The sequence below is a fragment of the Sciurus carolinensis genome, chromosome 17 (genome assembly GCF_902686445.1).
Source record: "Sciurus carolinensis chromosome 17, mSciCar1.2, whole genome shotgun sequence".
NCBI classification, from domain to species: Eukaryota; Metazoa; Chordata; class Mammalia; order Rodentia; family Sciuridae; genus Sciurus; species Sciurus carolinensis.
The window spans coordinates 10,023,950-10,036,024 of record NC_062229.1 but is presented as its reverse complement, the minus strand read 5'-3'; the positions used below and the strand labels follow the sequence as shown (position 1 = coordinate 10,036,024).

Here is a 12,075-nt window from a genome sequence, read left to right as displayed (position 1 = left end):
TTTGCAATAAAGTCTGCAATTTCTAATGGAGGACAAAGAGGATGCAGAGGGATGTAGAATGTGGCTGTTAATGGGATAAGAAAAGAATATACAGAAGTTCTAGATAAATGAAAGGGTGAGAGTGTAATCAAAAGAAATTGGATGTTAGCATGCAAAAAAGGGAGAAAGAGACTGAGGGAACAGGTAAAAAAAAGGAAAAGAGAGCCAGAAAAGTAAAGAAATAAAAACTTAAATTTTTTCAATAAGGAGAAAAAAGAAAATCTACAGTATAACAGTCATATAGTAATGAAACCTCCCAGAGTTCTGTAGCCTGATGCATGAGAGGTACCTGACAATGAGATTCAAGCCTCCAGCAGGCATCTCAAGATGGGTTTTGCCGCACCTAAAGATCGGAGCTCAAGCTTCCAGGATTATCCAAGATGGCCGCTCTGGCTTCCAAATGTGTTGGCAAATGGGGAGCTGCAGCTCAGGGTGTGGCCGTGGTCAGCAGGAGGTCCTGGAGGCGGGATACGGTTGGTCAGACAGGGGTCCTGGAGGTCGGGTGTATTTGGTGTGGTTGTGGGATCCTGGAGGCCAGTTGCAATCATTTGGTCTGAGGTCCTGGTGATAGGGCACAGTCAGTTGGTCTGGGGGTCCTGGTGGCAGGGAGCAGTTAGTCGATGTGAGGGCCCAGAGGCAGGGAGTGATCGGTCAGGCTGAGGGATCCTGGAGACTGGGCTCAGTCAGTCTGGCCAGGGGTCCTATGGGGCCTGGCTGTTGTCTCAAAATGGCAGCAGCCACATGTAATCAAACCTACAGGTAGTGTAACAGTGAACTTCCAGGCAACAGCAGGCAGCTGGTGCTCCACTGGCAGTCCGCGATCTGTTTGCTGACTGTTGTCAGGAGGTGAACCTCGTGCATTGGGTGATGGATAGGTGTAAGGCAGGCGATGGACAGGCGAGAAGCGGGCAAATGGTGGATGATAGGCACCTGACAGCGAGCAATCTGCACTAAAAAAGACATCAATATGCTGGCAGACTGCAGGTGGTCACAGCAGACAAATGGGGTAAACAGCAGGGGATCAATAAGCAGCAAAAACTGCCTCACGAAGAAACAGATATCCTCTGCTTGAAACCGGAGTTAAGGAGCGACAAGGAACGCAGCCTCCCTCCAGTTCCCCATCTTGGATCTCCCCTGCAGTTATTTTTATATCCATTTATCCATTCTATATTAATCACATAGAGAGCATGTTTTATCTGTCTAATCTTTGCTTGGTGAAGTTCTATCAACTATAATCCAACTCAAATGACTATATTGAGTTTCAGAGATACTAAACATTTGTCCTACATAACAGAAATAATAAATGGAGGATTCAGGAAATAGCTCATTGGTGGAGCACTTGCCTAGCAAGCATGAGGCCCTAGGTTCAATCCCCAATAGTAATCCAAAGAAACAGAGAGAGAGACAAAGAGAGAGAGAGAGATCACGCACACAAGCAGGAGGGAAAAGGGAAGGGAGGATGGAAAGAAGGAAAAGAGAAGCTAACAGAATTCAAAATTATATTGCCAGTCTCTGGACCTGGGACACTGAAATGTTTGTTTCTCAACCATCAGTTTTAAGGAGAAGCCTAGAGGCCTTAACCACAGATATATCTGAAGTGCATTTTAAGGTCTCCAGATACCTGACTAGGAATGCCAGGAGCCAACTTTATTCCTCCTTTTGAGATTGAGTGGCAGATTGTAAGAATGATGGAAGACGTAGAGAGCTGCATGCATGTCTTGGGGTGAGGGAGAGAGAGGTCTGTGCTGAATTACAAGTCACTGCTTTGTGAACACTGCCTGTGACCAAAGCTATCCTACCTACAACTCAGGCAGCAGGTGCCAATCACAGCTCTCCACTGTGATCTAGCTGGAACACCCAGGAAGTAAGAGGTCTCTCCTGGAGTGAAAGGGAAATGGACATCAGGTTTGTCTCAATAATAAAGGAACAATGCTCCCATAGCCAGTCCTTCCTCTGTCCCTGACTCCCTCGGCACTTACTTGGTTACACTCTGTGTCTGCTGCCTCGTGACCAAGAACTATGGATCCAACACTCCTCCTCTGCCTGGAGCCAGTGAAGTTTCAGACTCTGTCTTCAGGATTGATATGAATATAGTGATGGGACCTTCCTGGTGCAGTATATCATGGGAGAGCAGACACAGGCATAGAGCCACTGGACTAGAATCATCATGCTGAAGGCTGGAGACACAAGGTGAATGTTTACCAGTATATGCCCTTGGAGTCTCAATCCACAGTGCTCATAATTAGACAAATTGGTCTGTTATCCCAACCTCTACAGAATTAATAAATGTTAATGGAGAAAGAAGTATAAGAGAAAAGAATGCCCACCAAAGTTTTTAAACCTTCATGTACTCTGGAGGATGCTCATGTGCAATAGTCACTTCATTTGTATGTGTTTTTTTATTTATTCTATTTGTACTGTGCTAAGATATACATAACAAACATTTACCATTTAAATTATTTAAAAATACACTCCCTAGTGGCAGTAACCTCATTTACATTGTTGTGAAACCATCACTATTATCCATCTCCAGAAAATTTTCATTTTCTCAAATTGAAACAGTGCCTACTTTTATAAAGTTCCCATTCCTCCCTCCCACCAACCCTGGAAACCATCTCCCTACTATGTAAGATGATGGAGGTTAAAAACATTAAACTACAAAAATAATAAGACCAAGGAGGCAGGATTTACAGGTATAGATAGATTTGTTGCCTTTCCCAACCAATATTCTAAAAGGAAGCCATAGGTCCAGAGATTAGCCGTTCTGCTGGGGAGACTTCTCAGGGACTTTTCATGTCCCTGTTTCTCAGACTATGGATGAAGGGATTCAGCCTGGGGGTGACCACAGTGTATATCACCGAGGCTACTTGGACCATTTTTGGAAAATGTGATACAGCTGAAGCAAGGGACACTCCAATTTCTGCTTCATAATGTAAGCAAGCAACTGACAGGTGAGACCCACAGGTGAAGACTTCATACTTCCCACCTGGTGTTGGAATTCTCAAAATAGTAAAAACAACTTTATAGTAAGAGAAAATTATACTGGGAAAAGGAGGAAAACCATATACAGCATCAACAAAATATGTGACCATGCTTTTGGTAAAGGTTTGAGAAAGGCAAATCTAAAGAATTGAGAAAGATCACAGAATAAATTAGAGATGTCCACATCCTTAAAATAGGATAAGAGTTATCACTATACTGTTTGACCTAAATAACCTGGGACCTTGTGTTATGGCTTTCCTAGTCCCCTAACAGGACATTTTTGTTCTTATGTAAGGAAATTCTGAATATTTGGAGAGGAGTGACTGAAGCATTCATTTTGGATTTCCCAGAGCCTACACCTTCCTTGGCACAGAGGATGTATCATTCATTACCTGTGCAAGCCTTGCTCAGTGCAGTTGTATCAACTAGATATTAATTCAATGACAATGCAGAGTCTCAGAGATATTAAGAACTTGCTCTATGTCACACAGAAAACAGTGGAGCAAATATTAAATTTCAGTCTGAGTTCTATTCACATTTCTTTTCTTAATTTTTTAAAATTTGTTCTATTTTGTTGTATATGATAGTAGAATGCATTTATACATTTTGATAGATTATACATAAATAGAGTATGATCTCATTTTTCTGATTATACATATTGTATTATCACATCGGTCTTGCAGTCATACATGTACATGAGGTAATAATGTTTGTTTCACTCTACTATCCTTCCTACCCCCATGACCCTTCCCCTCCCTTCACTCCCCTCTACCTAATCTAAAATAACTCTATTCTCCCCTATCTGCTCGCCATTGTGAATTAGCATCCCCATATCAGAGAAAACATTTGGCCTTTGGTTTTTTGGGCTTGACTTATTTCACTTAGCATGATGTTCTCTAACTCTATTCATTTACTAACAAATGCCGTAATTTCATTCTTATTTGTTTCTTGATCTCTTGAAAATTAAATCAGTGTTCTAGAAGACTTTAACCACAGTTAGATCTAAGGCCCATCTTTTAACTCCAGTTTCCTGAGTAGGATGGAACCCAAGTCCATGACTTAATGGTCTCCGTTGTGACTCAGTGGAACGACTGCAAGAGTGGATGAAGAAGTGGGTGACTGAAGTGACATGAGAGGGACAAGAGAGAGTCCTGCCATGGCTTCTCATGTGTGTATGCTTTCTGTGACCTCTTCCTGTGACCTCTGCCTGTGACCTCAGCCATTCTTCAGAGTAGATGAAACAGGTGTCACCCTCTGCTCTTCACTGTGATTGACCATGAACACCAAGAACAGGACAAGAGCACAGGGAGCAAAGGGGACTATTCCTGGAGTGATGAGGAAGTGAAATGACTGGTTGGGTTGTCCAGGGAGGAAACTGGCCAGTGCCTTATGTCTGGAGTCAGACTTCGCAATTCGAATCTGATTTCCTCCCCACTACCTGAAAATGTAGTGCACATTGTATAAAATTCCTATACTCCTTTTATTTTCTCTAAAATAACAATAATGTGAGCAATAACAACTTGGAGACTATGCAGTTGAAATGAAACAGGCTACAGAGAATACAAAGCTGAGAGCTTGGCAACTAGGAGGTCCTTCATAAAGGCTCATGGTGTCATGGTTGCTCTTGTCTTCTTTGTGATGATTCATCTGAATTCCAACTTGGTTGGATTAAGAGATGCCTAAGATTAAAAGGCTTCTGGGTGTGTCAGTGAGAGTGTTGCTGCATGGAGGACAATGAACTGAGAGGACCCACCCTTAATGCAGGCAGCACAGTTCAATAAACAGGGGCCTGGATGAAAAGAAATATGGAAGAATGAGGAAGCAGATGCAAACTCGAAAGACATTCTTCATAGAACCAGAAAAAAGCAATCATGAAATTAATTTAGAAAAATAAGAGACCCAGAATAGCCAAAGCAACACTTAGCAAGAAGAGTGAAGTAGGAGGCATCACAACACCAGATCTTAAACTATGCTACGGAGCCATAGTAACAAAAATGGCATGGTATTGGCACCAAAATAGGCAGGTAGACCAATGGTACAGAATAGAAGACACAGAGGCAAACCCACATAAAAACAGTTATCTCATGCTAGACAATGGTGCCAAAAACATTCACTGGAGAAAAGATAGACTATTCAACAAATGGCACTGGGAAAATTGGAAATCCATATGTAACAAAATGAAATTAAACCCCTATCTCTTATCCTGCATAAAACTCAACTCAAAGTGGATCAAAGACTTAGGCACTAGAACAGACAGCCTGTGCCTAATAGAAGAAAAAGTAGGCCCAAATCTTCACCATGTTAGCTTAGGATCTGACTTCCTTAAAAAGCTTGATTCTTCTTGAGAGAGCGCTTTGAATGCTCCTGCAATTGTCTGAGGACATCAAACTCTAGCTCCATCACTCTTCCAAAGCAGACTCTGACTGGCAGCTCTCCAGGGAGTTTCTAGGCCTTCTGTCTCAGACTGGAGCTGCATCCTTGATCCCTCTTGTTCTGAGGCCCCAGCTTCGGGACTAAGCAGCTACTGAAGGAATCCAGTTCTTCAGCCTGCAGATGGCCATTGCAGAGCTATCCAGCTTCTGATCTAATAAATCCCCTTTTTATAATCATACATATCCTCTTGGTATTGTTCCTCTAGAGAACTCTGAGTAATACACTTCTTCTCATCAATCTCATCATCTCTTGCATGACAATTTTGGATTGCTTAAGGGACAGCTTAGAGACATGCCTATAGGAGCTAGGACCAGTGTGAGAGGACAGCAGAACTCTGAACAAGAATTCCAGACCATTCCAGAACCAAATTATAAATTTTGTTCTCTGAGGTAAAATTTTTTATATTCTCCCATCAATCTGTTCCAGAAAAGCCTGATTCTAACATATTAGGAAGGACCCCAAAGTATGGTGAAACCAAAGAAAGAGATATAGGATTTCACAGAATGAAATTTATTAGGGGACTCACTGACAGAAGTGTGGTCCTGAGTGGCAGAAAGACAAGTTGAATCTCCACATGTGGGGTCAGAAAGAGGTGCATAGTTATGGGTTAGGACAAAAGTGACTTTATCTTGACTGGAATGTACCTGGTTTATCTTAATGTACATTCAAAGGGTCAGGTGCATCCCTGGAGCCAGTGTCCAATATTAAAACCCTACAGGTGACTATACTGATTTTATCTATTTACAGTTTGCTTGCAAACTATGTGGGAAAACCCAGCTAGGATTATTCAGGGACAATTATGCTGGTTACAACTCAAGATGGCTGTGGTCATTTCAAGCTGAATCCATACACTTTCTCAATTGTCATTTGTCCTGATTGTGAGGAAGTAATGTCCTGACAGTTCCTCCTTCCACCATCTCCCTCGGCACTTACTGGGCTTTGTTGTCTCTCTTGGGGCCCTACCAAGCAGTGTGGATCCACTGCTATGATTCTACCTGATGGGCAGTAAAGTCTCAGGGTCTATTCTGAGGACTCTGAAGAAGACAAACTCAGGCTGGGCCTTCTGATCCAGTGACCAGAAGGAAAGTTGACACTGGGATGTAGTCACTGTACTGAACTGGCAAAGGAAAGGTCTGAAGGCACCCACTAATTATTTAAATTGTGTGACCTTGGAGGTTCAATGCACATAGCTCCTAATTAGTCAACTGACCCATGTTATCCTGTCTCTGAGGACATAATATCAATAGAAGAGGAAAAGGAGAAAAGTACATGTACTTGAAAACTTTGCAGGAGGAAACTCATCTGTACTTGCTTCTGACTTCCAAGTTGTACAATATGTACATAAAATTCAGACTTTAATTCAATTTAACAATTCGGTGTGGGATTTTGATATCTAGAAATCCATTATATTACTATCATGTCTAGGTAGAATTAGATATTCTATACAAAAAAAATACTATTTCTGTTTCTGAGTATTTGTCTCTAAGGAGAACATCTTATTTTCATTTCCTTAGTCCTTTCTTGGATTGGCATTTTGTGTTAGAGATGTATGCATTCTAAACTAATTTAAATGTGTGTTCAATTCTAAGTTTTTTCTCTCCAGTTGAATTGCATTGATATCTTACGTTTTAGTCTACTTTTTCATCCCTGTGACCAAAAGGCCCAGCTAAGACATTTAGAGGAGGAAAAGTTTATTTGGCTTATGGTTTCAGAGCTCTCAGTCCATAGACAGCCAGCCCATAGCTCTGAGCATGAGGAGAAGCAGAACATCATGGTAGAAGAGTGTGGTGGAGGAAAGAAGCTCAGGAAGCAGAGAGAACTCTGCTCATCAAGGACAAAGTATACATCCAAATGCATCCTTGTGACCTACATCCTCCAACCACACCCTAGCTGCTTACCACTAACTTTCAGTTAATCCGTATCAGTGGATTAAGCTACACCTCTTGTAGTCCAATCATTCTGCTTCTTAACATTCTCACAGGGTCTCACACATGAGCTTTTGGAAGACACCACATAACTAAACCATAACATCTTACAAAACTATTGATTCTTACATACTTATATGGTGACTTACATTTTACCTAAATACTTGAGGAGAAGTAGAGAGAAAGCTAGATTCATTTTCAAAGATAATTTTTTTAAATATTTTTATTGTTTTTAAATTTTTAGCTGATACATAAAATTGTCTATAATTATGGGATACCTTGTGGTGTTTTGATGCAAATATACATTGTGTAATGTTCAAATCAAGGTAAGCGTATCTAATTCTTCAAGCATTTGTCATTTCTTTTTTAATGTTTTTATTAGTGCATTATAGTTTTACATAATTTTAGCATACATTTTGACATATTCATAAATACATATAACAATTTGTTCCATTTCAATCCCCAGTACTACCCCTTTTACTCCCCTTGTCCCTACCTCTGACCACCTTTCTCTACTCTACTGATCTTCCTCCTATTATTTTTTAACTGGTGTACTTCTTTAAGGCAAAATCATTCAACATCCTTTTTCTAGCTTTTAAAAAATATATGAGATCTATATGTGTAAATACATACAATGCATAATCATTATCTGTAGTCACCCTACTGTGTAACAGAACCACATAACCTCTAGCTCTTATTATTCAACTCTTAGTACATATTAATCAACTTTATGCTATCCCTCACTCCTCTCTCTCCCTGGTTCCATTCATGTTGTGAAAAATGATATGATTTCATCCTTCTTATAACTCAGAAGTGTTCCATTGTCTTCATGTCCCACATATCCATATATTTTTAATCTATTTGCTCATTGATGGACACATATATTGTTTCCATTTCTTGACTATTATGAATAGTGCTACAGTAAACATGAGAGCGCAGATGTCCCTTCCACAGACTGATTTTCTTTGTGTATATACCCAGTAGTGGATTCTTAGATCATATGGTAGTGCCATTTTTTAGTTTTTGAGGAACCTCTCTGTTTTTCCACAGTTAAAAGCCAGATTTTTTTTTCACTCTGTTGCCAGAGGTGATGTGATTTCCTATCACTTCTTCCACATTTTCATTCCTGAAGGAAGGTCATTGAGTTTATTCCACATTCCATTAGAGGAAGTCACAAGGGTAAGAAAACCAGGTGGACACCCTTGGGAGCATTTTAGCTGCTTGTCCAATTCAATTTCTAGCAGATCTTTGGGATCTAAGTACCTAAAACCCAGGTCACATCCCTCCACTTTCCTGCATAGTCCTCAATTCGGGTCAGGGGCATGATCTCAACACTTAAAATTATTGAATCCTAGAATCGAAAGAAAAAAATGAAGAAGAAAGAAGGGAGCCTCAGGGACTTACGGGACACCATCAAGCCAACCAATTAAGCATTATGGAAGTTCCACTCGGGAAAGAGGTAAAGAGAGGACAGAGATCCAATTTGAAAATTGAAAACTGAAAGTGCCCGAATTTGAAAAAGTAAACATACACATTCAAACAGTTCAATCACAGTCTCAGTGTAGTTTGAAAAGAAGAATGAATTTTTTCATTTGCTGGTAAATGAGTGGAACTAGAGAACCACATAATAAGTGAAATAGATTAGATTGAAAAAGACAAGAGTTGAATGACTTCTTTCATCTGCAGAAGCTAGAGAGAAAAAGAAAATAAAAAAGGGATATCATGAAAACAGAAGAAAGAAAAGTAAACAGAGGAACAGAATGGGAGTGGGAGGAGGGAAAAGGGAGTTACTGGGGAATGGAATTGGCCAAATTATGCTATGTGCATGTATGACTGTCTCACAATGAATCTCACTTTTATGTAGAATTATAATACACCAATTAATAAATAAATAGAAGGGAGATCAATGAGATAGAGGAAGGGATTGGGGGAGCAGGAAGGGAGAGATGGAAGTACTTGGGAATAAAATGGAAAAAAATTATGTATAAAATATGCATGTATAAATACATCACAATGAACCCCATCATTAGGTATACTTATAAGGCATCAACAAAAACATTTAAAAGCTCAATAAACTCCAACTATGACAAATCCAAAGGCACCTGCACTGAGATATATTACAGTCAAAAATCACACATGAACAGAGACTCCTGAAAGCAACAAGAGAAAAGTAACTCATTCCATACAAGGAAACTCCTAAAATTATCAGCAGAAATTAGGGGTACACTAAAACTACAAATGCTCAGACCACATACAAATTCAATAAATCAGAATTCCTGGTGGTGAGACCCAGGTATCAGTATTCCTAAAGCACCCTCGGTGACTTCACCAAGGCAAGCTTGAGGACTAGCAATATGCATCCTTAGAGATAACCTGCATAAGTCAATTTTGTAAGTAAACATTGTATGAAAAGTACAAATGAGTTCTAGAAAAGACATAGATTTTAAGTGTATAAAAACATTGTTCATCTTTCTGACATGCCTGTATCATTAAAAAGAACTTCCAGAAGGTTTGTAGATATGATAGGATACAGGAATGCAGGGAGTAAGATGTACAAAGGATAGAGAACAGTCTCACTAAAGATGGATCATAAAAGCATTACTTAAATATGAAATATAAAGAGGGATGAAACCCATGAGAGGCACAAAATGATGAGATGAAAGAGGTGAGATTTGCAGGGGTAGAAGCTTGGTTTTGCTGCCTTTTCCAATTCACACTGCAAATGGATGGCACAGGACCTGAGATTAAATGGCTTTTCTGAGGGCCCGCCACATACCCCTCTTGATGTCCCTGTTTCTCAGGCTGTATATGAAAGGGTTGAGCATGGGGGTGACCACAGTGTATACTACTGAGGCCACTGCACCCTTTCTGGGAGAAACTGAGACACCTGAACTGAGGTACACCCCAAGGCCAGTCCCATAAAATAAGCAAACAACTGACAGGTGGGACCCACAGGTGGAGAAGGCTTTGTACTTCCCATCTGATGATGGGACTCTCAGAATGGAGGAAACAATTTTACAGTAAGAGAAGAGAATCCCCGAGATAGGAAGAAAACCAAATACGGCACCTGCAAAACATAGGACTATGTTTTTGGTAAAAGTTTCAGAACAGTCAAGATTAAGGAGCTGAGAGGGGTCGCAAAAGAAATTAGAAATTTCCACATCCTTGATGTGGGTAAATTGTAAAACAATCAAATTGTGCAGTTGGGATTCCAAAAGACTAAGCAAAAAGGACATCACAACTAAGAAGCCACAGAGGCGAGGGTTCATAATGACTGGATAATGCAGGGGGTGACAGATGGCCACGTACCGGTCATAGGCCATCACAGCCAGAATCAGATCATCCACACTTCCAAAAATGAGAAAAAGAGACATCTGTGTCAGGCAGCCCACATAGGAGATGACTCTGCTATGAGTTAGGATGTCCACAATCATCTTTGGGACTGTGGTGGAGATAAAACCAATATCAGACAAAGACAGAGTGGAGAGAAAGAAGTACATAGGGGGTGTGGAGGTGGGAGTCAGAGCTGACAGCCAGGATGATGAGCAGGTTCCCAAGCACTGTGACCAGGTACATGGACAGGAACAGTCCTAAGAGGATGGGCTGCACGTCTGTATCTTCTGAGAGTTCCAGGAGGAAAAATTCTGAGAAATGTGTTAGATTTTGTGGCTCTGTATTACTTGGACACCTTTTGAAAATGAGAAAAATGTTGGAAAAAGCACATAAGCAAACAAGCAACAACCACTGCATAACTTTCAATTAAAGCAATTCACTAGTAAAGTCCTCACATTTGAGGACCATATATACTCAGCAATATTTCTTAGTTCTGACAAACCCAAACATCTTAGAACTCTTTGATCATTGATTTTTGTGTTATTCACCTCTTTCTATACACAATTATTTTTGAGATACTTGACTATGTTGTTTGAAAAGCAAAAACAAAACAGTAGAGATAAATCTTGATCACATTATAATAGTCTCTTAAGAAAATATGGAAAAATTTACTATGACCTTTAAAAAGATCTTTCTAATTTTTAAAAATGTAAGAAGCAGTCTTAGTGTGTTTAAATCCAATGCAAAAAGAAAATTCCTCTGATACAGAATATTGATAACCTCTATAATTGTTAAAATTACAGTATCTGAATTCTAAATTAAAGCCAAAGTTTCAGAATCAGAAAGCATTTTTGTACCAATTATCTTCACATATTTCCATCAATTTTTGTTCCTTGACTTTGTTCCTTTATGGAAATAAATGCTCACTCATTTTGTGGTAGCTTGGTCAAAGTACTTAAATATATATTTTTTTTATTTCATTGACAAATTATAGTCACATATTTGGGGATTATAGAGTAATATTAAGATATGTGTACATAGTATGGAGTGATCGGATGATCAGGTTCAAACTTACATGAATTACTATTCCTAAACATTTACAAGTGTTGAGTCCTCTTCAAATTCAACCCTCTTGCTGACAATTGAGGAATTTAGGGCCATGCTTCCCCAAATCCAGGCCTGACATCCAACTTTCCTATGCATAGTTAACAGCTGTTCATTTCAATTTTTCCTGATATAGGAATTTCAATTCTCCTTCACCAGTTCCCTGAGAGCAACTGTGATCCTCATTTCTCTTGGTGTTTCAGAGTATGATTTAATTTGGGGGAAAATACAAAAGAAAAAAGCAGAAACATGTCAATGT

The 12,075-nt window shown here is 39.8% G+C and overlaps 1 protein-coding gene across 1 annotated transcript; it reads right to left on the bottom strand.

The window, feature by feature from the left end:
* Positions 1–10,123: 10,123 nt before the first annotated feature.
* On the bottom strand, positions 10,124–11,081 carry LOC124969131 (olfactory receptor 18-like). The gene is given in 2 exon segments (XM_047531963.1): positions 10,124–10,882; positions 10,884–11,081. Coding segments are annotated over 2 exon segments (831 nt in total). The 5' UTR covers positions 10,956–11,081.
* Between the last annotated feature and the right edge of the window lie 994 nt (positions 11,082–12,075).